The 27,790-nt window shown below is 38.2% G+C and overlaps 1 protein-coding gene across 4 annotated transcripts in view; it reads left to right on the forward strand.

Annotated features, from left to right (window-relative positions):
* The window catches only part of LOC105199537 (opsin, ultraviolet-sensitive), a 713,170-nt gene that overhangs the window by 491,733 nt on the left and 193,647 nt on the right, over nucleotides 1-27,790 (forward strand). For all 4 annotated transcript variants that reach the window (XR_005574669.1, XM_039448693.1, XM_039448692.1 and 1 more), the window contains one exon: nucleotides 10,690-10,874. Coding sequence is in view for 3 of the 4 variants with exons in the window: in XM_039448693.1 (XP_039304627.1) it covers nucleotides 10,690-10,874 (185 nt within the window). In the remaining variant the exon portion in view is untranslated. The remainder of the gene's footprint in view (nucleotides 1-10,689; nucleotides 10,875-27,790) is intronic.

A 27,790-nucleotide genomic window follows, 5' to 3' on the forward strand; every position in this document is an offset into this window, starting at 1 on the left:
CCCCTTGCCTCTCACGTTTGGGGTGCTTGATTCACGTGAGTCCCCTTGCCTCTCACGTTTGGGGTGCTTGATTCACGTGAGTCCCCTTGCCTCTCACGTTTGGGGTGCTTGATTCACGTGAGTCCCCTTGCCTCTCACGTTCGGGAATGAATGAGTGTATGTTTTGTTAAGCGACTAAATGTTCAAAGTGAGCACCATTCTCTGCGATGCAAGCATCAACTCTATTTTGAAAATCATTGGTTGCTCGAAGAATTTCCTCGGCACGTAAGGATCGAATTGCTTCACTTATTCTACGAATCATATTATCCCTCGTAGTCGGACGTTCATGATAGACCAAGTTTTTTACCCTTCCCCAGAAATAATAATCAAGGACGGTGAGATCTGGTGATCGGGGTGGATAATTGATTGGACCGTATTTGCCTATCCACTTGTCGGGGAACATAGTATTTAATGCCGCACGAGCAACTCTCGATGTATGAGACGGACATGCATCTTGTTGGAACTACATGTTCAGGCGCAATTGCAGAGGAATATTTTCTAGTAAGACAGGAAGATCTGTCATTATCAAGGCGGAATATCTATCACCATTTAAATTTTCGTCAAAGAAAACAGGACCTATGATTTGACTTCCAATAATTCCACACCAAACATTGACTTTCCAAATGGTTTGATGATCTATTTCTCTCAACCAGTGAGGATTATTTTGTGCCCAATAACGAGAGTTCCAAGTATTAACAGATCCATCACTTTTAAGTGTACATTCGTCAGAAAATAAAATTTTCAAGTGGAAATCAAGTGGTTGCTGTCTTATAAAGTTGCAAAATACAAGTCTCTGTCTAATATCGTTATAATTCAACGCTTGATGAACAGACATTCTGTAAGGGTGAAATTTGTTATTTTTTAGAATGCGCCAAACACTGATTTTACTAACACCAGAATCTTGTTCTCGTCGTCTTAAAGAATCATAAGGGTTCAATTCTGTCGATGCAAGAATTTCCACTGTTCTTTCATCCATAATCGGACGACGAATTTGTGTACCTTTGTTATGTTGAGGCTGAACGACACCTTTCATTTTGATTCGTTTAGCCAAACGTGAAAAAATATTTCGCGAGTGAGGAGTCCGATCAGGATAACGTTCCTGCCACGATCTTTCCGCTGCAATGAATGTACCTCGACATTCACCTAAAATTAGCAGCATATCATATGCTTCTTCATTGGAATAGGACATGGCTAAATAAACCTAGACTAATAAAGAGGGTCGGATTTTTGTTGCGCGATTGATACTGATATGACGGTTATTGAAGACGTAGGTGACAAGTTTGAGAGAGTTATTGTCACTCGTGTTGAGTTGAGTCACAATAGCGTTGTGGTGAATACATCTCTACTACATCCTATGCAAATAACAATATGTATAAAATCACGAGTTAGACATCGTTACGCACAAAGCCGCGCTCGTTATTGCTCGTGTGCTACCGTTAAAGTAATAATGTAATTACATAATATTATGACATACATATGTATGTGACTATCTACGGTCGCGACAGCTAACTTTCACGATTTTTCATGATCTGTTTTTGTTGGCCCGGCTCGCGTGTTTACTTTCTTCGTGTCGGCTGCACGGCTTTCTGCGTAACGCGTGATTTTATATTGTTATTTACATGGTGTTGGCGGTAGTGTAACTTTCAAGCCGCACAACTCGGAAAGTAGTCAACGAAAATAAACTTTCTTGTAGTGTTTTGGAAAGGTCTTGACACCAGCTATTAGATTCTGGAATCAAAAATAGGGTATTTCATTTTAAAAACTTAATGTGATTTCGATCTGACCTTGGCGACGCCATCCAAGGTCAAACTGATAAGATCATTGAATAGATCTTTTGAAACCCTACAACTTTCGTCTGAACATATTTTTGATTGGTCCTAATCCTGCGAAGAGAAAAGGGGTGTACGTGTGGTCTGAAACACCCTGTATATATATATATATATATATATATATATACGAGGTGTGTTCAAAAAGTATCGCGAATTTTGAATTTTCGCGGGTTACGTATATTCGAATTTCGATCTTTTTGTGGCGTTATGTTGGTACTCATGTCTCTCACTTATGCCGACAAGCTCGGCCATTTTGAATGTTCACTTAATTGTTGACAGCTGCTTTGCTTGCACGTGTTTTGGATCGTCTTCGATTTTTACCTATTCAAAAAAATGGATCAAAGAACCTGTATCAAATTTTGTGTGAAAAACGAAATTAAGTGCGCGGATGCATTCCGAATGTTGACTGTGGCATACGGAGAAGCTACCTTGGACCGAAGCAACGTTTATCGGTGGTACAAAATGTTCTCAGAAGGCCGAGAAGATGTGAACGACGAAGAGCGTGCCGGACGCCCGAGCACTTCAACAACAGACGAAAAAATTAATGAAATGGAGAAAATGGTATTGGCCAATCGTCGAATCACCGTTAGAGAAGTTGCTGAGGACCTAAACATATCGATTGGCTCGTGCCATTCGATTTTTATCAATGATTTGGGCATGAGACGGGTCGCCGCGAAATTCGTACCAAAATTGCTCAATTGCGACCAAAAACAGCATCGCATGAACATTGCTAATGAGATGTTGGACTCTGTCCGCGACGACCCAAATTTGCTCCAGAGGGTCATAACTGGTGACGAATCGTGGGTTTATGGTTATGACGTGGAAACCAAAGCTCAATCATCTCAATGGAAGCTGCCGCACGAACCAAGACCGAAAAAAGCGCGCCAAGTTCGGTCGAATGTGAAAGTTTTGCTGACAGTTTTCTTCGATTGCAGGGGCGTGGTGCATCATGAGTTCTTGCCACAGGGTAGAACGGTCAATAAGGAATATTACCTGCAAGTTATGCGCAATTTGCGCGAAGCAATCCGCCAGAAACGCCCGGATTTGTGGAAGAACAAAAATTGGCTTTTGCACCACGATAACGCCCCTGCTCACACATCGTTGCTTGTGCGCGACTTTTTGGCCAAAAACAACACACTAATGATGCCGCAGCCACCGTATTCCCCAGATCTGGCCCCCTGTGACTTTTTCTTGTTCCCTAAACTGAAGAGGCCCATGAAAGGACGACGTTACGCTACGCTTGACGAGATAAAGACGGCATCGAAGGAGGAGCTGAACAAGATAAAAAAAAATGATTTTTTGAAATGCTTCGAAGATTGGAAAAACCGTTGGCACAAGTGTATAATATCTCATGGGGATTACTTTGAAGGGGACAAAATAGATATTCATGAATAAATAAATAATTTTTGAAAAAACACAAAATTCGCGATACTTTTTGAACACACCTCGTATATATATATATATATATATATATATATATATATATATATATATATATATATATATATATATATACATCATGATACCAAAATGAAAGTCAAGTTGATATTATATATAATATAATATTCAAAATAAGTATACAACGAAAATACAAAGACAAGCTCTCACAAATGGAGAGAGACCGGCAAACAAATGCGACAGAAGCCTTCACCCCTCGATAACGATTTGGATCGTTGAATTTCGATCTCAGATATGTAGCGTTCGTCTGAAGATCTTATGGACCTTACAGACACCAGCTCTTCTTCATCAAATGATTTATACAGAATCTATTAAAATATTAAATTAAATTAATTAATATAAACTCAAAAGATTTACTAAAATACTTTGATAGCAGATGAGCCATAGCCTCGAATAAAAACTTAGACTACGTTTCATTTGACGCATAATATACATGGCATATCATTTTATCCTTGTCCAAATGTTAAACAAGGACGAAATGATACATCATGCGTATCATGCATGCGTGAAACGGAATGGAGCTTTGCTCGGTTTCTTGTATATGAGCCAGGATAAGAAAGAGAGAGAAAGAGAGTTATTGAGAAGTTAGATCTTTTTTCTCTGCAGGAAGATTTGGTGTCTGTAAGGTCTATAAGATTTTCAGACGAATGCTACATACTTGAGATCGAAATCCAAATCGTTATCAAGGAGTGAAGGCTTTTGTCGCAAAGTCTGCTTGTCCGTCTATCTTCCTTTGCAAAAGCTTGCCTTATACATACGAGCACTTTTTTATGCAGAAAAAATTTTTGGTACCTTATACGAGAGCAAAACACCAGAGATGATCCGCAGGAGCACGTGCAGGACGTTCACGGGCAGCGTCACAAGCCGTGTTGCTGCCCGTGAACGCCCCGTGACAGATGAAAATCGCGCCGGCCATGTCGCCTTGCTCGCCACAGCGCGGCGGTGCCGTGCTTATCGACAGGCCGGCCACGGGCCACGTGCAGGGACCCGTGGCCGGCCGAAACCGAAAAGGAGATGTTCACAAAAGGAGAGCGCGTACGAACGTGTCTCTTCTTGGCGTCCCTACCACCTCGTTTTCGGCGCGACTTTTAACACAAAGAGCAACAGAAGAACGTACGATACTACGAAACTGCAATACACATTATTACTTACCTTAAAACTTATTTTTTCACTTTTTAGATCAGTCACATAATTACGTACAACACTACATACTTAGCCATGAATCACTTAGTTACACACTTTTGTTGCGTTAGTTATAGTTGTTAGCTACGGCAGCAAACTTATAGTTTGTAATTGGTATGATCACAGCAAACAAGTATACTTAGCTAAGAAATCTATATAGTAACAGTAGTAGCAAATTCTGTAGTTATAACAGCAAATACAGTTTCAGCTAATCATGATTAGCTGCAACGGTGAAAATTTTTCTTTCCGTGTGTACTTAATTTTTTAATTAGTGCAACTGCGTAATGGTCATTGAAGATTTTTGTTTTTGCGTACCTGTCCATGGTATCAATCGATGAGTCCTCAACGTTTTTCTCGTTGGTCTTTTGAGATAATCTAACATTCAATATTTCTTAACTTTAGACTCTTTTTATCCCATTGGTTGTCACTAGACTTTTCATGTACCAACGCAACATCTTGGAATTAGTGAGAGTTTCCTCGATCATATGACGGACAGTATTATCTGGAGAATTTTTGTTATGCTGAGAATGGTCTAAAGTAGAACCGAAACGTTCAAGAACATTTAAATAATTTGAATAAAAAGATTTTGTACGCACCATCAACCACGCTATAACTCTAATTAATCCTTGATTTTTTTATTTTTAGAAACAATTTATTTTGCACACCTGTAATTACGCCGTACTCTTATTAAACATAGTAAATTAAATTAGTAATTTTACTTTTGTGAGTCTGTTGATTTAAGGATTTTATTATTTTCCATTTTAGGCAAATATATATGAACATTACAAAATTAATTCATGATAAATAAATTATATACAGGGTGATTCAGAATAACCCGTTGTCTTTCAAGGGACGTATTCCTGATCGAATTCTAAGACGATTTTTCCTTTGCCAAAAATTTGTCGGACGCTTAGATTTTGAAATATCAGCATATTAAGTTAGCGTATCACGGGTGGAATACAGATGGTACGCAGGGGCGGCGCACTCATCGTTACGCGCGGGTGTGTCGTGAGGTGCCTGCTGCGCTCAGCTGATACAACACACAAGTCTTTCTTACCTCTCTCTCTCTCTCTCTCACACACACACACACACACACACACACACACACACGCACGCACGCACGCACGCACGCACGCACGCACGCACGCACGCACACACACACACACACACACACACACTCTCTCTCTCTCTCTCTCTCTCTCTCTCTCTGTCACATCACAATGCTTTAACTAAAAAATGTAATAAATTTTCTTCTTAATTTTAATGATTTTAATAAGAGAAGTGCCAGGAAATTCTTTGTACAGTCGAAGAATCGAACAAAGAATTGCACAAAATCTACAAAAGTATTTACATCTCAAGTTTTTAGAAACAGTAGTACTTTTTTTGTCACAGAAAGAGAGGGGGGGGGAGAAAGAGAGGGAGAGAGAGAGAGAGAGAGAGAGAGAGAGAGAGAGAGAGAGCGCGCGTGCTTGCATAAACAAGTTCGGACATGCATTTACTTACGTATTATTCTGTACAGCGATCAATTAGTTGTCTCCACGATGAGACAGACCAAAGTTTCGTTGATCCTCTCGTAAATTATCACTTTAGTATCGTAATGCACAATTCATAATACACATTCACTAGATCGATAAAACTTGAGTAACTAATTAACGAACACTTCGAGTAACGATCACTGCAAATAAATATTAGTCATTCGGCGTGCGAAAATATGTAGCTCGAAAAAACTCGTGTTTACGCGCGACGAACAGACAACACGTGTTTATTCGACAACAGGAAAGAGCCGACTGATTTTATGGGTTATGTTATGATCGAATATGAATGCGTGATTGGTCGAACAGAAGTTAGAACGCGGCAATTTAAAAGTAAAGTAGTGATTAATATTGTTTTTAATAATAAAATTTATTGAAAAATATTTTTCTATAAATTTTATTAAAATTATTTTTTTTTATATCAAAAGATTCTACACTGAGAAAAAAAGTTATTGAGTTTTAATAAATATTTGTTTGAATACTTGCAATGACATAATTTATTAAATGTAATTAAATATTTCTTTAATACAAGAATCACTAATGTAATTTAACTATCATTTTTTTACTGAATAAATATTTATTTAGATTTAATAAATTGTGTCATTGCAAGTATTCAAATAAATTTTTTTCTCAGTGTAATAATTTGTTAAAACCAAAAGATAGTTCCTCGAAATAAATTATTTGGTTGCCCTGAAAAGGGCAGATTAATTCTCTTCGAAGAGTTTTCTTCATAACAAGTGCTCAAAGTGACCTCCGTCCATCGTGATGCAGGCTCTCATGCGTCTTAACAGATTTTCTTGCATCCTTTCCAAAACATCTTCTTCAATATTCCAAATTGCATGATGGAGTTTATTGTTTAACTCTTCTACGTTTTCAGGAAGCTTCCTGTAGATGATTTCTTTGCAATGTCCCCATAAAAAGAAATCTAATGGATTAAGATCCGGAGATCTAGCGGACCAGCGTATTGATCCATAACGACCCATCCATCTGTCAGGAAATTGTTCGTTTAAAAAATTTGTGACCACTCGGGCATTATGTGGTCCGGCACCATCTTGCTGGAATATTATTTTGTTTCTGTCTGCTAATGGCACATCTTCCAAAAAATCGGGAAGATTTTCCGATAAAAATTCGACGTACGATACGCCATTTAAGATGTCCGGAAGAATTACCGGACCCAATATCGTGGTGCCGAAGATTCCGGCCCAAACATTAAATTTCCATCTAACTTGAAAATTCCTGAGTCGAGTAACGTGAGGATTTTCGTCATTCCATGCGTGCATGTTGTGACAATTGAAAATTCCATCTCGAGTGAACAGCAACTCATCGCTGAATATCACTCGAGAAGGAAATTCCGGATCATCCTCTACTCTCCTCAGGAAATTTTCGCAAAATGCTCTTCTTCGAGGATAGTCTTCCTCTCGCAAATCTTGCACGCTAGTATAGTGATAAGCGTGAAGTTTTTCGTCTTTTAATATTCGCTGAACTGTGGAGTAAGACAATCCGTGTTCGCGAGCAATAACCCGAATACTAGTTTCAGGTTGTTGTTCGACACCACGAAGAACTGTCTCCACATTTCGCAAATTTCTTGCATTGCGATTTCTGCCACAATCTTTCTTCTGTGGTAACACGCTACCGGTTTCGTGAAACCGTTGAGCTGTTGCAAGTATAACGCTGCCCGAGGGATGTCTTGGCCTATCCGGATATAATTCTTCATATCTTCTTGAAGCCTCGTAAGGTAGCCCCTGACATTCTCCAAGGACCATCATCATGTCGTAGTATTCTGCGACGGTGTATCCTGCCATATCGTCTTCTTAGCGATCTTCTTAACGCTCCTAATAATCGAAGGGTTACTGAGTGATGCATCGATCGTGATTTTTCCTATTTATACAATCTTCGCGGGGGGTCAGCGCCTGCGCCTCCCCCCCAGTGCCTCCGCGGCGAATCGAAACATCGCGCGAGATGCTGAGGCACTGAGGGGAAGGCGCAGGCGCTGACCCCCCGCGAAGATTGTATAAATAGGAAAAATCACGATCGATGCAACACTCAGTAACCCTTCGATTATTAGGAGCGTTAAGAAGATCGCTAAGAAGACGATATGGCAGGATACACCGTCGCAGAATACTACGACATGATGATGGTCCTTGGAGAATGTCAGGGGCTACCTTACGAGGCTTCAAGAAGATATGAAGAATTATATCCGGATAGTCTAAGACATCCCTCGGGCAGCGTTATACTTGCAACAGCTCAACGGTTTCACGAAACCGGTAGCGTGTTACCACAGAAGAAAGATTGTGGCAGAAATCGCAATGCAAGAAATTTGCGAAATGTGGAGACAGTTCTTCGTGGTGTCGAACAACAACCTGAAACTAGTATTCGGGTTATTGCTCGCGAACACGGATTGTCTTACTCCACAGTTCAGCGAATATTAAAAGACGAAAAACTTCACGCTTATCACTATACTAGCGTGCAAGATTTACGAGAGGAAGACTATCCTCGAAGAAGAGCATTTTGCGAAAATTTCCTGAGGAGAGTAGAGGATGATCCGGAATTTCCTTCTCGAGTGATATTCAGCGATGAGTTGCTGTTCACTCGAGATGGAATTTTCAATTGTCACAACATGCACGCATGGAATGACGAAAATCCTCACGTTACTCGACTCAGGAATTTTCAAGTTAGATGGAAATTTAATGTTTGGGCCGGAATCTTCGGCACCACGATATTGGGTCCGGTAATTCTTCCGGACATCTTAAATGGCGTATCGTACGTCGAATTTTTATCGGAAAATCTTCCCGATTTTTTGGAAGATGTGCCATTAGCAGACAGAAACAAAATAATATTCCAGCAAGATGGTGCCGGACCACATAATGCCCGAGTGGTCACACATTTTTTAAACGAACAATTTCCTGACAGATGGATGGGTCGTTATGGATCAATACGCTGGTCCGCTAGATCTCCGGATCTTAATCCATTAGATTTCTTTTTATGGGGACATTGCAAAGAAATCATCTACAGGAAGCTTCCTGAAAACGTAGAAGACTTAAACAATAAACTCCATCATGCAATTTGGAATATTGAAGAAGATGTTTTGAAAAGGATGCAAGAAAATCTGTTAAGACGCATGAGAGCCTGCATCACGATGGACGGTGGTCACTTTGAGCACTTGTTATGAAGAAAACTCTTCGAAGAGAATTAATCTGCCCTTTTCAGGGCAACCAAATAATTTATTTCGAGGAACTATCTTTTGGTTTTAACAAATTATTACACTGAGAAAAAAATTTATTTGAATACTTGCAATGACACAATTTATTAAATCTAAATAAATATTTATTCAGTAAAAAAGTGATAGTTAAATTACATTAGTGATTCTTGTATTAAAGAAATATTTAATTACATTTAATAAATTATGTCATTGCAAGTATTCAAACAAATATTTATTAAAACTCAATAACTTTTTTTCTCAGTGTAGAATCTTTTGTTATAAAAAAAAATAATTTTAATAAAATAAATAGAAAAATATTTTTCAATAATTTTTATTATTAAAAACAATATTAATCACTACTTTACTTTTAAACTGCCGCGTTCTAACTTCTGTTCGACCAATCACGCATTCATATTCGATCATAACGTAACCCGTAAAATCAGTCGGCTCTTTCCTGTTGTCGAGTAAACACGTGTTGTCTGTTCGTCGCGCGTAAACACGAGTTTTTTCGAGCTACATATTTTCGCACGCCGAATGACTAATACTTATTTGCAGTGATCGTTACTCGAAGTGTTCGTTAATTAGTTACTCAAGTTTTATCGATCTAGTGAATGTGTATTATGAATTGTGCATTACGATACTAAAGTGATAATTTACGAGAGGATCAACGAAACTTTGGTCTGTCTCATCGTGGAGACAACTAATTGATCGCTGTACAGAATAATACGTAAGTAAATGCATGTCCGAACTTGTTTATGCAAGCACGCGCGCTCTCTCTCTCTCTCTCTCTCTCTCTCTCTCTCCCTCTCTTTCTTCCCCCCCCCTCTCTTTCTGTGACAAAAAAAGTACTACTGTTTCTAAAAACTTGAGATGTAAATACTTTTGTAGATTTTGTGCAATTCTTTGTTCGATTCTTCGACTATACAAAGAATTTCCTAGCACTTCTCTTATTAAAATCATTAAAATTAAGAAGAAAATTAATTACATTTTTCAGTTAAAGCATTGTGATGTGACAGAGAGAGAGAGAGAGAGAGAAAGAGAGAGAGAGAGTGTGTGTGTGTGTGTGAGAGAGAGAGAGAGAGAGGGAAGAAAGACTTGTGTGTTGTATCAGCTGAGCGCAGCAGGCACCTCACGACACACCCGCGCGTAACGGTGAGTGCGCCGCCCCTGCGTACCATCTGTATTCGACCCGTGATACGCTAACTTAATATGCTGATATTTCAAAATCTAAGCGTCCGACAAATTTTTGGCAAAGGAAGAATCGTCTTAGAATTCGATCAGGAATACGTCCCTTGAAAGACAATGGGTTATTCTATATCACCCTGTATATAAAAATGTGTAAGAATATAAAAGTAGAACGAAATATTTTCATAGTTGTAAACATTCATAAAATTTCTTAAATCATATGCATTTAAACAAAAAATGCATGACACGCATTATATTTTTACAGGCGGCAATAACAATTTCTTTTCTCTTTGTTCTTTCGTGGACTCCATATGGCGTTCTCGCAATGATCGGTGCTTTTGGAAATAAAGCATTATTAACTCCTGGTGTTACGATGATACCTGCATGCACGTGCAAATTTGTGGCTTGCTTGGATCCATATGTATATGCCATAAGTCATCCAAGATACAGGTAAATATATATAAGTCAAGAATTTTGTTTTAAATTTATCTCAGCCCTTACAGCACGAAATATTTGTACAAAATTGCAGGAATATTATTTTGCAAGACTTAAATATTTTATAAACTATTTCTGAAAGTAGCAATATTTCTATGTTTATTTTTAAAAAGTCTTATAATATCCTGCAATATCCCTGAAGTTTAAAAAAAAATATTGCAGATTGTTAACATATTATGGAATTTTATGCAATATTCAAGTAATATTGCAAAATACTGCTTGTTTTCATACAGTAATATAAAACACTTTATTTAATATTCTTTTACAGCACAAAAGTTCGAAAGATGTAATAATTGTTAATTATTTTTCTAATTACCAACATATTCAGAAATTAAATATATTAGTATTAATATTAAGAGTAAGGGAGAGGGGGCAAATAATGTCAATTTAAATTTCTTCTCTTTTTCGCTTTTTTTCTATCATTATTTTTTTTACATGAGAAAATCCATTTATTATGGATACCCTCCCCTCTTGGGAAAGAGGAGAGGGTTATGTTGAACTTTTACCGACTAAACCTCCACTGTGGCCCTCCTGTCCGGACGGGAATCCCGGTATTGTTAGCATTTCAAGCAACGGGCGCTCTCCGAGCCCTCGTGGTTCCTCCCGCTTTCCCGAGAGGGGAACAGCAAGGACTCCGTCCTACTTTAGAGGCCGTCCTACTTTGCGGGCCACCACGCTACGGTCTCCTTCTCTCATGAGCCGCGTACAGAAGATATCAATACAAAAATAGTTCTTAAGTATCTATTAGGTTAAGGAAAAAGAAAACCATTATTTATGTATATATGTATATATATAAATAATGGATTTTTTTTCCTCAACCTAATATTTTTTAAAAAAGCTGTGAAACAAAAGCCAAATATAGCTGAAGGAGAAACTTAAAACTTTGTCTTCGTGAAACAAGGTTAAACCAGGATTTTGTTTTGATACTTTAAGGTACATTTTATTGATTGCTGATGTTACAATAAGAAAGAATTCTTTTCTTTTGTTTTTCTTTCACAGCAGGAGAAGAGTGTTGTAATCAACACAACCACATTATAACACGCATAACAACACAAAATCAAGCGCATTTCGATTATACACATCCGCAACGAAATTCGAATTTCCCATATGCAAAGATATCAAAAAATGCGGATAGTCTTTCAGGTTTCCTGCTTCAAATATTAGATGTAATAAAAAGAAATCCATTATGGAATCGTCGAGTCTGACCGTCATGTAAGCACTGTTTCGATTGTCCAGGAGCTAAACATTGCAAAAAAAATCATTTGAAACTATTTATATAAGGCTGGATACAAAAAGAAGCTCGATGTATGGGTGTCACACGAGTTAACGTAAAAAAAACCTTATGGACCAAATTTCCATTTGCAAATCGCTGCTGAATCGCAACAAAATCGACCCATTTCTGAAGCGGATGATTACTGGTGATGAAAAGTGGATTACTTACGACAACGTCAAGCGAAAACGATCAAATTGTGGCGAATTGGCGCAAACAGTGGCCAAGCCAGGATTGACGGTCAGGAAGGTTTTGCTGTGTATTTGGTGGGATTGACAAGGAATCTTCTACTATGAGCTGCTCCTCTATGGCCAAACTCTTAACTCAGACCTGTACTGTCAACAATTAAACTGTCTAAAGGAAGCAATCGCCCAGAAGAGGCCAGTTTTAGCCAACAGAAAAGGAATTGTGTTTCATCAGGACAACGTTAGGCCACACACATTGATAATGACTCGCCAAACGCTCCGGGAGTTTGGTTGGAAGGTTCTTATGCATTCACCTTATAGTCCGGACCTGACATCAAGAAATTACCACCTGTTCCTGTCTATGGTGAATGATTTTGCTAGTAAAAAATTTGCCTCAAGAGAAGCTTGTGAAAATCGACTGTCCCAGTTTTTTGACAATAGGGACGAAGGTTTCTATAAGAAAGGCATAATGAAATTACCTTCAAAATGGCGACAAGTTATTAAACAAAATGGTGCATATTTGACTTAAATCGGATCATTCTAACTATTCTAAATAAAACCATAAATTTAATGCAAAAATAACACAGGCCTCCGTTTTTAGACTTTTTTCCTGTTGTTTAAATAAACTTTATCATTTTCGATGTATTTTTGTGCGCTGAACACAAATCCGGCAAGCAAATTGTTTCATCACGTCAGATTTTTGAGAAAAGTAAAATTAAAGATGTCAAAAACGACGTTTTTCAACATATTCGTGACTTTTTCGGTAGCAAAATAAATTTTTTTTCTACTTCCGCGCTTATGCCATTAGAATCCTTAAACACACCGATCCTGTAAAATACGGAAATACATTTTCGGGTCTAAGAGACTTTTCCTTTGAGAAGTTATAGCTTTGATTACATTCAATATTTTTCAACAATTTTTTTTTAAATAAAAGTTCAGAATCTCAGGAATGCGACTGCACAATCGGCATTGCCGAAAAATAATTTATTGTAAAATTATAAAAGAAAAACCATTAAGCAAAAATGAGAAAATGGTCAAAAATTCACTTTTCCTTCAGAAAATCATATCTTCGTAACAAAAAACTTTTAAAAACTTTTAAATACGAAATTTTAAAGTTAAAAAGTCACACTTTCAAAATAAAATTTGGCAAAATCATTCTTTTTAAAAAGTATACTTATGTAACACGGAGAATATGAGGTATTTTTGGGCATTTAAAAATCCACTTTTTTTAAAAAAATTAAATTTTTGCAACAAAAAACTTTTAAGGACTTTACAATACGGCGTTTTAAAACTAAAGATTTATATTTAAAAAAAATGGAATAATTGTCATTTTTATTAAAACATGTACTTATGTAACAAGGCGAGTATGAGGTATTTTTGATTAAATTGTGTCTAAAATTGAAAATTGATGTGTTTCATGATATATTTCGAAAAAACTCCCTTTTCTAAAGCATTCTATAGTATTCCAACTTTAGACAGAGTATATACGAGTAACATTCGCAAATCGACCTGTTTGAATGTATTTTGTCCAGCTTTTTTATGTAAAATACTCACAAAAAAATTTCACTCACACATTATATGCGTCGCATTGACCCTAACAAAACTTTGTTGCTGTGCCGTTCAAAGTCTAGTTGACCAAAAAAGTTGATCAACTATATCAATCGAAAGAAGGGATTTCAAACCTTTTTTACGTCTTGATCCGAACCTCCTATCTCATTCCGTCTTCACACAGCAAGCGTTCGAAACTTCATATGGGGTCTCTCAGACCCACTTACGTGTTTAAGGGTTAAAGTGTCAACTTTTACTTTTAAAATAGATTTTTTTAACGCTGTACATTTTTCTTTTACCGAGTAAATCTTTGTATAGTTACATCACAACCAACATTTCACTGGCCAACCTGGTTTTTATTGTTTGAAGAAAAGTTACCTAAAAGTTTTCTATGTATTTTTGCCCGCTGAATACAAATCTGGTAAGAAAATTGCTCTATCACGTCAGATTTTTGAAAAAAGTGAGATTAAAGTGTCAAAAATGAAATATTTTGACATATTTGTCATTTCTTTTTACCAAAGTAATTTTTTATGTACTTCCATTTATGCCGTCTTAAAGTATCTTTTACCTTTAAGTACCTTTTACCTTTAAAATAGATTTTTTTTAATAGCGTACGTTTTTCTTTTACCGAGTTAATCTCTGTCACATCACAACCAACATTTTACTAGCTTGGTGGTTTCCATTGTTTGCATAAAAGTTACCATTTCCCACGTATTTTAATCTGCTGAACACAAACCTAGTAAACAAATTGCTATAATAGGGTAGTCAAAAAGTACCGGACCCCCCCAATATTTCCGTTCCCTTGCATTTTACAAGAAAATGTTTCAGACAAAAGTTGTAGAGTTTAAAAAGATCTATTTACTGATCTTATCAGTTTGACCTTGGATGGCGTCGCCAAGGTCAGATCGAAATTACATTAACTTTTTTAAATCGAACACCTAACTTTTTATTGCATATCCTTGTAGTTTATCTCGAGACCTTTCCAAAACACTACAAGAAAGTTTATTTTCGTTGAGTACTTTCCAAGTTGTGAGGCTTGAAAGCTACAGTGTACTGTAGTGTGGGTCCAGCCAGTTAAGGCAAGAGTGGCGTGTGGGTCCGGCCAGTTAAGGCAAGTGTGGCGTGTGTCCGGCCAGTTAAGGCAAGTGTGGCGTGTGTACGACCAGTTAAGGCGAATTTTATTCCAATTGGTCAGCTTGGGCAAAATATTCAATTGTACCAAACAATTCACAACAAATGTACAAATTGTTGCCCTTCAACAGCCTGGCAATGTGCCAATCTGTTATAAACAGCTGAAACCGCATTCCGGTACGTTTCCGGCGGTATTAGTTGTATCTCTTGAGTTATTCTCCCTCTTAAATCATCTAAATCTTGAGGTTTGGTGGCATAAACTCTACTTTTCAAGTAACCCCACAAAGAAAAGTCAAGTGGGGTCAAATCTGGAAACCGAGGTGGCCAATCAATATGACCCCTTCGCCCTATCCACCTGTCCTGAAAGACCTCATTCAAATATTGACGGACAATGACATCATAATGAGGTGAAGCTCCATCCTGTTGGAAATAAATTTCATCCATATTTCCACCAGCTATGTCTCGAATAGCTGGAACAATTTGTTCGCGAAGCATGACTGTGTAAACCTGTGCTGTCAAATTGCCTTCAATGAAGAAAGGACCAACTGGTCTATCATTAAGAATACCAGCCCATACGTTAAGTTTTTGTGGATATTGGGTATGATTGTCTCTTTTCCAATGAGGATTAACGTCACTCCAGTATCTACAATTGTGTCTATTTACATTTCCAGTCAGTTCAAATGTTGCCTCATCAGAGAAAACAATATTATTAAGTAATAGAGTGTCCTCGGCAATCATCTCCATCATAAGATCACAAAATTCGATGCGTCTATCAAAATCGTCTTCGGACAACTCTTGGCACAAATGGAGTTTGTATGGATGCCATTTATTCAATTTCAAAATTTTACTGACAGATCCATGAGAGATTTCGTGTTCTTGTGCAACGCGATCGATGGAAATATGGGGATTTTCAACGACAGACTGTAAAACATTTAATGCCTTATCATTATTTGTTGCTGTTTTACGTCGACCAGATCTTGGGCGGTTTTTAACGCTACCAAGGTCCTCGAAACATTGAATAGTACGGATTACAGTACTTTTAGAGATCCTATCATTTTCATTCCGAAAATTTTCATTAAATAATCGCGTTACTCTTTTATACCCTCTTTGTTGATCTCCCCATCCTCGCATCATTAACAGTGTTATTCGATCTTTTTCAGAAAGCTCCGCCATTCTTAATTAAAGTAAGGAAGAATTAAACAGGTAAGTGATAGGAAATCACGTCCACGACGTGAGTGCTGCTCGCTAAGAAGACAGCACTGCATCAAAGATTAAAATCAGTGATCCGTATTGTTTGCTCAAGAGCTCGTACATTGGTACTTGCGAGAGTGAGAGAATAAAGATCGCCTTTAATTAGAGAACTACCGATACTCTAACATTGTATCTTTGATGCAGTGCTGTCTTCTTAGCGAGCAGCACTCACGTCGTGGACGTGATTTCCTATCACTTACCTGTTTAATTCTTCCTTACTCTAATTAAGAATGGCGGAGCTTTCTGAAAAAGATCGAATAACACTGTTAATGATGCGAGGATGGGGAGATCAACAAAGAGGGTATAAAACAGTAACGCGATTATTTAATGAAAATTTTCGGAATGAAAATAATAGGATCTCTAAAAGTACTGTAATCCGTACTATTCAACGTTTCGAGGACCTTGGTAGCGTTAAAAACCGCCCAAGATCTGGTCGACGTAAAACAGCAACAAATAATGATAAGGCATTAAATGTTTTACAGTCTGTCGTTGAAAATCCCCATATTTCCATCGATCGCGTTGCACAAGAACACGAAATCTCTCATGGATCTGTCAGTAAAATTTTGAAATTGAATAAATGGCATCCATACAAACTCCATTTGTGCCAAGAGTTGTCCGAAGACAATTTTGATAGACGCATCGAATTTTGTGATCTTATGTTGGAGATGATTGCCGAGGACCCTCTATTACTTAATAATATTGTTTTCTCTGATGAGGCAATATTTGAACTGACTGGAAATGTAAATAGACACAATTGTAGATACTGGAGTGACGTTAATCCTCATTGGAAAAGAGACAATCATACCCAATATCCACAAAAACTTAACGTATGGGCTGGTATTCTTAATGATAGACCAGTTGGTCCTTTCTTCATTGAAGGCAATTTGACAGCACAGGTTTACACAGTCATGCTTCGCGAACAAATTGTTCCAGCTATTCGAGACATAGCTGGTGGAAATATGGATGAAATTTATTTCCAACAGGATGGAGCTCCACCTCATTATGGTGTCATTGTCCGTCAATATTTGAATGAGGTCTTTCAGGACAGGTGGATAGGGCGAAGGGGTCATATTGAGTGGCCACCTCGGTTTCCAGATTTGACCCCACTTGACTTTTTTTTGTGGGGTTACTTGAAAAGTAGAGTTTATGTCACCAAACCTCAAGATTTAGATGATTTAAGAGGGAGAATAACTCAAGAGGTACAACTAATACCGCCGGAAACGTACCGGAATGCGGTTTCAGCTGTTTATAACAGATTGGCACATTGCCAGGCTGTTGAAGGGCAACAATTTGTACATTTGTTGTGAATTGTTTGGTACAATTGAATATTTTGCCCAAGCTGACCAATTGGAATAAAATTCGCCTTAACTGGCCGGACACACGCCACACTTGCCTTAACTGGCCGGACACACGCCACACTTGCCTTAACTGGCCGGACCCACACGCCACTCTTGCCTTAACTGGCTGGACCCACACTACAGTACACTGTAGCTTTCAAGCCTCACAACTTGGAAAGTACTCAACGAAAATAAACTTTCTTGTAGTGTTTTGGAAAGGTCTCGAGATAAACTACAAGAATATGCAATAAAAAGTTAGGTGTTCGATTTAAAAAAGTTAATGTAATTTCGATCTGACCTTGGCGACGCCATCCAAGGTCAAACTAATAAGATCAGTAAATAGATCTTTTTAAACTCTACAACTTTTGTCTGAAACATTTTCTTGTAAAATGCAAGGGAACGGAAATATTGGGGGGGTCCAATACTTTTTGACTACCCTGTATAACGCTCTCAGATTTTTGAGAAAAGTGAAGTTGAAAGTGTCAAAAATAATCATTTTTACCTCACAAGTTTAATCACATTTTTCTAAAATCTGACGTGATAGAGCAATTTGCTTACCAGATTCGGGCTCAGCAAGCAAAAATACATAGGAAATGGTAACTTTTATTTAAAGAACGGAAATCGCGTCGACTAGTTAAAATATTGATCGTGGCGTAACACGCACAGAGATTAAATTAGTAAAGAAAAAACATATAGCGTTAAAAAAATAAATTTTTAAAGTAAAAGTTGACACTTTAAGATGGCATAAGCGAAAGTAGAACAAAAATTTACTTTGCTTACAAAACAATCACAAATATTCTTGATAAAAGAACCGATAGAAAACGATAGAGAGGTTCAGAAACCTGATTCAAAACGATAGAATTCTATTGTTTTAAATAAGGTTTTTAAACCTCTCTATCTTTTTCTATCGGTTTTTTATCAGATATCAAAAAACGTCGTTTTTGACATCTTTAACATAACTTTTGTTAAAAACCTGACCTGAGGGAGCAATTTGCTTGCCGGATTCGTGTTCAGCGCGTAAAAATACATCGGAAATGACAAAGTTTATTCAAACAACAAAACCACGAAAACCAGTGTAATGGATTTCTTTTTACTACACCTAATACAGGGTTTCCCAGACCGTTCTATGAAGCTTGTCACATGAGGTAGAAGGAATCAAGACAAACCAAAAAGTCTAATACCATTTTGCGATATTTGCAATAATTTTTGAGTTATAAAATATTAAAGTCAGCCGAATAAAAGCGCGCGGGAAGACAAGCAGTTGCTCGCCTGAGTCGTAAGACCGTCCACCGCGGCTCGACTGTAGGCGACTGTAAATGGCGCGCGGCGAGGGAAAGGATAACTTGACACTGAACCGCTTCCTTATGCCCCCGCACCGCGCCAAGGCATGCGTCAACGCTATACACTCGCGATCACAATTATTAAGTATACGTTTTTTGTAATATTTATAGCATTTTTTATAGCAAAAAATCAAAAGTTATATTTTGTAACTTTGCGAATGAAGCATCACACCTCTTTTTCTAAAGTACAAGAGTACAGTAAATATTATCCTTTTAAACAACAGTTCTAATTAATACTATTTAAATCTTACCATTATGTTTAATTTCAAGAATATAATTTTAACTATTACCATTTCTTTACACTTTTCATATTAAGCACGATAAGACTCGGATAAATAGTATCATACTGATTATAATTTATCCTAGTTTTAGCAACAGTTTTTATTTATAAATATTTATGTAAGAATATAGCACATTGTTACTGTGAATATAAGTAATGTCATTAAATGTAATTTATTACATTATTATAAAAAAAAATATATAAACTAATATTGAAAAATATGTTGCTGCTGTAACTGTGCTTAAATTGATAATCGTAGAGCCAAATATTCTATTAGAATTGCAATAAATAATCAGCAGCACACTTTTTCGGAATATCGTGCCATATTTAAAAGTATAAAAAAAGTAACAGTTTATACTTATTTTTGAAATTACACATGTAACGATGCACACCCCCGAAAATACGATGTATCGTCCCCGGCCACCGACAGCCGGAGAAAGAGAGCCGCCGGGCTATAACCGGGGATGCCTCGGACACCCAAATATAAAAGTTAACAGAAACTTCGCGCGCTAAGATCGTGTCGGTCCATCGCGCGCGTCAAGTCGGCGCGCACGCGCATGCGAGGGAGCGCGCGTTCGCCCCACTCCGGCGACCCCGCCGTCAAGCGCCGAAAATGACGGAGGCAAACGGAGTCGCCGGGTATATATAGGGCCGCGTGCTCCGGGAAAAGACACCTGTTTCCCGTCAGCCAGCATCACCCGATGATCCGCTGCGCCTGACAATCCCGGGAATAGAAGTGGTCGAAGGTTGCTTTGCCACGGCGGAGGTACTCCGCAGATTTCCGCACCGCTCCTCATCCTCCGCATTCTCTCGAGCCCGAGCGTCCAACTCTCGTCAAGGTCCTTGGCGAGAGGAGGACCCCCGATCAGCTCCCGAGCCGCGGTTACATTCCGCTCCGCCACGAAACGCAACCAAGCGGAATCGCCGACACGGGGTTTCGGCCGAGGTACTCGGCGCGTTTCGTGGTATCCCAGCCGCCATCATCATCGGCCCGCACGCGGCCGCGGTCGCCCTACCGATTCGCGCGTTGCCACATCACATCGCGAAGCCCCGCCCTACACGCATCGCGACACCGCGGGAAAGCCGCGCCCGCATTCAAGCATCGCTCGCGTCTCGTCGCCTGGCGACACCTCGCGAAGCACCTGTACATACGGAAAACTGTAAATAGCCGCGTTCACCGAAACCTGTCCGTCCGCGCGCCGTTCTAAATTCTTGTACTTTGTCCGTCCGCGCGCCGTTCTAACTTCTTGTATTTTGTCCGTCCGCGCGCCGTTCTAAATTCTTGTACTTTGTCCGTCCGCACGCCGTTGTAACTTCTTGTATTTTGTCCGTCCGCGCGCAAACAAGCGGCTGTACCTATTCGAACGTCGTAAAATAAAAAAGCACATGTAAAACTCTAGCACACGCACATACCGCCGACTCATTATTTACGCACGTCCGACTCTTTCCTCCGCTTCCCGCGCGAGCCCTTTCAATCGCACCGCTCCGACGAGCTAGTCCGCGCGAGAGAAAATCGGCAACGTTACACACATAATGGTGAGATTCAAATATGATTAATTTGTACTGTTGTTAAAACTTGTAATATTTACTGTATTCTTGTGCTTTAGAATGAGAGGTGTCAGCATGCTATATTCGCAAAATTACATTATTTAACTTTTGGTTTTTTGCTATAAAAAATGCTATAAATATTACAAAGAACAAAATACTTAATAATCGTGATCGCGAGTGTATAACGTTAACGCGTACCACGGCGTGGTGCGGGGGCACGGTGCGGTGCCAAGCTATCCTTCCCCTCGCCGCGCGCCACTTACCGTCACAGCGTCGCCTCCAGTCGGGCCGCTGTGGGTGGTCCTACGGCTTAGGCCAGCGACCGCTTGTCTCTTCGCGTGCTTTTATTCGGTCGACTTTAATATTTTATTACTCAAAAGTTATTGCAAATATCGCAAAATGGTATAAGACTTTTTGATTTATTTCGATCTCTTCTACTTCATCGTGATAATATGTATTATCATAATATGTATACATTGTTTTGAGACAATCTGTATATACACTTACCCTCAAAAGAAACGGGCCAGCAAATTTTATCACAATTTTTTAATATTTTTAAATAGCGATAACTCAATGAAAAAGTATTGGATTGAGATAAAACAGAGCTCAAATTAAAGTGTGAACATTTTCCTTAATAGCCAAGAAAATCAAAATGTGATTACGAACAATTTTCATAAAATGGCGGACATTAAAGGTATTGAAAAAGAGAAAAAAATTTTTTTTTTAAAACTATTATGTTGCTCAGGGAAATCGGCTGCCTAGCATAAAAAGTTATGAGCTTTTAAGTTTATTAATTTTTAAACAAATTCATATTTTTAACAATTTGCTATAATTTTTTTGACAAAGTTATAGCGTTTTAAAGAAAGTGTTACAAAACGGACAATTTTTTCTTGTAAACTCAGAATAACTCAGAAAGAAGTTATTGTATAGGATACTTGTATAAGATATCACTTTCCTTGATAACTAAGAAAATCAAAATTCAATTACAAAAAATTTTCACAAAATAGCGGACCTTGAAGACAGACATTGAAAAAAAAGGACAAAAATTGAAATTTTAAAAGAGGATTGAGATTTGAAATTTACACTTTAATTTTTTTTTTATTAAGTATTTCATACAATAATTTGTTCCTGAGTTATACTGAGTTTACAAGTAAAAGTTCACCAGTTTGTAACATTTTTTTTTAACGCTATAAGTTTGTAAAAAAAATCGTATGTTGTGGAAAATTGTTAAAAATATGAATTTCTTTAAAAATTAATAAGCTTAAAAGCCCATACATTTTTGTATTAGACAGCCGATTTCCTTAAGCAACAAAATAGTTAAAAAAAAATTTTTCCCCTTTTTTAATGACTGTATTCAATGTCCGCCATTTTGTGAAAATTGTTCGTAATTAAATTTTGATTTTCTTAGTCATCAAGGAAAATGATATATTTGATCAAGTATCCTGTACAATAACTTCTTTCTGAGTTATACTGAGTTTATAAGAAAAAGTTTTCCGTTTTGTAACACAGTTTTTAAAACGCTATAACTTTGTCAAAAAAATTGTAAAGAATTATTAAAAATATGAATTTGTTCGAAAATTAATAAATTTAAAAACTCATACATTTTTGTGCTAGGCAGCCAATTTCCCTAAGCAACGCAATAGTTTAAAAAAAATTTTTTTTCTTTTTTTTCAATGCCTGTCTTCAATGTCCACCATTTTGTGAAAATTGTTCGTAATCAAATTTTGATTTCTTTGGCTATCAAGGAAAATATTTATGCTTTAATTTGAGCCCTGTTTCGTCTCAATCCGTTACTTTTTTGTTGAGTTATTGCTATTTGAAAATATTAAAAAGTTGTGATAAAATTTGCTGGTCCATTTTTTGTTGTTGAGTGTGTGTGTGTGTGTGTGTGTGTGTGTGTGTGTGTGTGTGTGTGTGTGTGTGTGTGTGTGTGTGTGTGTGTGTGTGTGTGTATATATATGTGTTGTCACATATTTTTTTTACGCCGGAGAGCTACGACAAAATACGCAATCAAACAAGAGTAAGAAACGACACGCAAAACGCGCGCGAGAACGACAAAAGCACTAATATCTAAGTTTGCGCTAAATCACGAAGTTGGGCGCCAGACACGATTATACCGGTCGCGTCACCGGATCCAATCTCTAAAAAAAGCTGAACATTAATTTATACCACGCGATAGATTATCAGGCAAAAACGCAAAATCGTCGCTCGTACGCGGCCAGCTAGATCCTTTAACCAGTAGAGGGGCGGGGTAGCAGAGACGGGGGCGAAATGGCTCTCTTACGGGAGGAGACGGGTAAGCGAGAAATTAAAGAACATTAGGCCGATGTAACAAGTAAGATATAGTATATTATAATAAAAGATGTGAGTGACGTACAAGCAGACAAAAGGTTATTGAGCAGACGCACAAAAATAATAGAGAAAAAGAATCACGCGAAATGTAGGCGGAAAAATAGAACAAACGCAAAAGCCAACTTTAATTGCTCATACAACAGCTTTACAAATCGAATTTACGGAGGCTAATCACGCGCGGGACGCAACAGTCAATCGTGTGCGCTCAGAACCGCGTGGCAAGAACACAATAACCTCCGCGAATGAGATTTATCTAATTTACAGCCAACGCACAAAAAGGTACAAGCTGATGACGCAGCTGTCATGAACAATAATAAATTATTCCAAAAACGCACTTTTCAAAAATGCACCAATATATCCGGCAGCCGTGCGATCACAACCGCGGTACGACTCGCACACGTGCGCGAGGGCTTTGCGGCTTCCTGGGAAGCCGATCGTCCGCGAGTTTCTACGGCGGGACAGCTAACGTAAAACGCAGCAGCCGACAGCTGGGTGACGCGACAGCGTCTCTTGAGGTGGATTGTCTGATAATTACCCAAAAGAGTTCGTTCAATCGCCGCGCGGCGGACGAACTCGTGCACTAACACCAATGGCTCTACCTCGGAACACGAGCGTGTCGGCACGGGCAGCTCATGACTTTACACAACTTGCTATAGGGTCACCTTGACGACGACACGGCCTCCTTTCTGGTCTCGTGGATCTTCGCCGTCTGGGTAGGAATCGTCAGACCGGGTACTGCCACCGATAGCAAACTCGCCGGTATCTCAGCCCGATATCGCTTGCTTAAGTTCTCTCCGCACGTACGCAGTTCACCGGGTCGCACGCAAAAGCCGGAAGAATCGTGCTCGATGCATGTTTGATGGCCGCAACACGTCCCACAGGGTGCACGATATTCTTGCGCGTAGCTGCGCAGCCTATCTAGTCAGCGGCCGCCCTTATCTAGTCGTGACACCACGACTGCGCAGTGCTGGGTTTCCGCAAGTGTTGTGCGGTCCCCTTTGGCATTCAATATCTTCGCCGCTCTTGTCGTCCTCGCGGACGGCAGCTGCATACTCTCTAGACGACGATCCTTCGTCGTTATCATTCGGGATGGACAGCCGGCATCCAACGGCCCTTGTCCCGGCCGTTCGTCCGTTTGTCCGCTCCAACCTGTCCATCCTCTGTGCCTTTCGCAAGCCTCTCTTGCATCTTGCCTCTCTTGGCGCTTATTTGTCGTCATGCATTGCCTCGTCTTTCTCTCCTTCGGCAATCTCTAGTACGCCGGACCTGGACAATCGTTTATGCTTCTTCTCGCTGCGTTTGACATCCCTCGCCGTTACTGCTTTTTCGACGACGTTTGTCGAGGCGCCCGATTCAACATAAAAATAAGCCGCGGATAAATAAAACAAAATAATATGCGCGATTCAGTCTTGCCGGAGATCTCGCTCTCTCGCTTAGTGCCCGGCCCGGTCATATGCGCACCACTAGCGCTTCGCGTAGGTGGAAAAGCAAAGTGACGAGGCAGGTAAAACTGCCACGTCACAATTCTTAAATTAGTTTGTGCTCTTTTGTGCAAAAACAATCATTAATCATCAAAAGGTCCAATAAGAGCGAGAATAAATAAGATGTCAATAAAATTCTTTAATTAGACATTTACATAAATGAAAAGCTGGATGTTTTGGGCTAACTTGCCTCTTATCAACATAAAATTATTTACACAATTAAAACGTTCACGGTGCAAATGGGAACGCAATAGATGGAACGTTGCTGACATGTCGTCCGTATAATGTCATCTCTAATAATTGGATGAAAACAAGAGACGATTACATGTATCGTTATCCCGATCAACATAGATTTAGTAAAAATAACTCAAAGAAAAACGCAATCCGGTCAGAGAAGAAAAAAAGTAAGAACTTACATGAGATATGTGTGTATATAATAAGTTATTTTATCCATGGTCAAAGTTTTTTAAATTCACGGAGCACATGACAAACGAACCGTCTCCGAGGAGAGATATAGCAGAAATGAGTTTAAGTATCCGTTTCAAAATCTTGTAAATGTATTGAAGTATGTATGTGATTTTCGAATAGCTTGTTGTGGTGTTGAGAGGTTATTATTCTTATTGTGCAAACTTTACAAAAATGTTAGAATAGGATTTATCTAGAAATTCAGTATCTTTCATTAAGTTAATGCTATTCCTTTGCTCTTTTATATGTATCATCTCGGAGACAAGTCGTTTGTGATGATTAGCTTCTCTGTCTAAAATCCTTACGTGTTCCCAGTCGAAAATGTGATTACATGAAATTATGTGTTCGGAAACTACAAAATGTTTGCCGGGGTCTAAATTGATATTTTTCCAATGCTTTTTATACGTGTTTTTAATTGTCTTTTAGACTGACCGACATATGTAGCGTCGCAATTTTTACAAGATATTTTATAAACTATGTTGTTGTTTTTAGTAAGCGGGATATTACCTTTATGAACTTTTACAATGTTGTTTAATTTGTTGAGACAGCGGTAACCTATCAAATGGTTATGACCTAGTTCATTAGTTATCGCATCTGTAGCGTAAAGTATGTAAGGAAAAATTATGCCACGTCACACATATGTGTGTGAGTGTGTGTGTCGTGTGCGCGAGCGCGCGCGCGCGCGTGCGTGCATGTGTTTGCACGCACGCACGCACGCCCGCACACACGCACGCACGCAATTGATCTTCAATTCGTCGAAATGTACGATTATTTGGTATTCTTCGTTCTGGATATTTTTGTTGATAAAGTAATCGTGCTTCATTTTCATTACGCATACTTAAATACCAGATCTCGAGCATATCACACTTTTCCGTAATTGTAAACATTGTTCTCACGCGCTCGTATGTAGACGATTGACTAACAGACTCATACTACCCTGTAATTCATATTACGTGCTATACAAATACTTTATTTACAAATCAAACAGTCGTGTATTTTGAAAAGTTGAAGGTCAGCGATCCTGTTCGATATAACAGACTTCATACGAGCGCGTAAGAACAATGTTTACAATTACGGAAAAGTGTGATATGCTCGAGATGTGGTATTACAACAGAAGTTGGGGGTATATTAAGGATATTGTTTATGCAACTATTCCTGAAAATGAAGAAGATTTACGACATAAAATCACTAGAGCTGTTGAAAGTATTACAACAGAAATGCTGCAGTTAACAATAAGAAACATTATAAAACGCGTTGAATGCTGTGTCGATCATGATGGTAACAATTTCGAACCATTTCTTAATTAATTTGTTAATAAATATTTCATGAAAAAACAATGTTTACTTTCACAACCTATTTGATATTCCAAATTTGTTCAACAATACTCGATCCAAATTATTACTTTAATACTTTGCATGCCGATTATCTCGTAAACGATGCGTCGTAGCAATTTTTTTCCTAATGTAATTTTGATTGAAAATTACCTCTACTATGTAAATATGCAAAAAAAATTATAGGTACCCATTTAAAAAACCTACATTGACCTTCATAACTCAAAAAGGTGACGAGTAAAAAAAATTTCTTTACGTGCATTTTGTAGCCGACTAAAAACCATGTAAATTTTCCTTATTAAACTTTCTTCTAACTTCAACCAGTTACGAGATATTTGCTCGGACATTTATGGACGGACACCCTGTATATATACACTACTAAAAAAAAAAATAGGGAACACTTTCCAGACACCAAAAATTAGGCTATTTTCAAATGACTGTAACTCGGTGAAAAATCATCGTAGATAAAAAATAAAAAAAGCATTTTGAAGCTTGAAGATCGAGCTTTAACGTTCTACTAGCAAATTTTCAAAATTCTTTTAACTTCCTTATCTTATGCATTAAAAAAGCACACCTTGTTTTGTTCGTTAAAATTTCGTATTTTTGACACTTTGCAGATCGACCAACAAATTTTTTTCGAATAATTCAAGTAAAATTTCATAAACAACAACTTTTTACCTACAAAAAGGTTTTTTTAAAATTTCTCTACGATTTTTTTTGACCGAGTTACGCAACTTTGAAGCTAAACCTGCATTTTATACAAATGATATCCGTACTCCGTGAAAAATCATCGTAAACAAAAAATCAAAAAACCATTTTAAAGCTCGAAGTTTCAGCTTTAACATGCTATTAATGGTTTTCAAAAATTTTCTCAATTTCTTAGTACTATGCCCCAAAAAAATACACTGTTTTTTCCTTAAAATAACGTATTTTTAACAGCCTGTAGCTCAATAAAAAAATTTTTCTCGACAAATCCAATGCAAGTGCCATAAAGTATGACATTTTCTCTACAAAATGCTTTTTTTTAAATTTTTTCTACGATTTTTTTTGACCGAGTTACAAGACTTCAAAGATATACATTTTTTACAGTACATTTTTCCGAAAAATGACGTCTACCGCCGACATTAGCATTACCCAATGTGCACCACGTGGAGGTTGTCGGTCGGATTTTTGGACATCGTGTGTGTGTGTGTGCGTGCGTGCGTGCGTGCGTGTGTACGTGTGTGTGTGTGTGTGTGTGTGTGTGTGTGTGTGTGTGTATGTGTTACAGCAGAGATAAGGAGCCCACAGTTCGTCACTTCTGCAGTATTTAACGACTCCAAACCTTCTTTACTGTGTATGTGTGTATGTGT

The sequence above is a fragment of the Solenopsis invicta genome, chromosome 4 (genome assembly GCF_016802725.1).
Source record: "Solenopsis invicta isolate M01_SB chromosome 4, UNIL_Sinv_3.0, whole genome shotgun sequence".
Classification (NCBI taxonomy): Eukaryota; Metazoa; Arthropoda; class Insecta; order Hymenoptera; family Formicidae; genus Solenopsis; species Solenopsis invicta.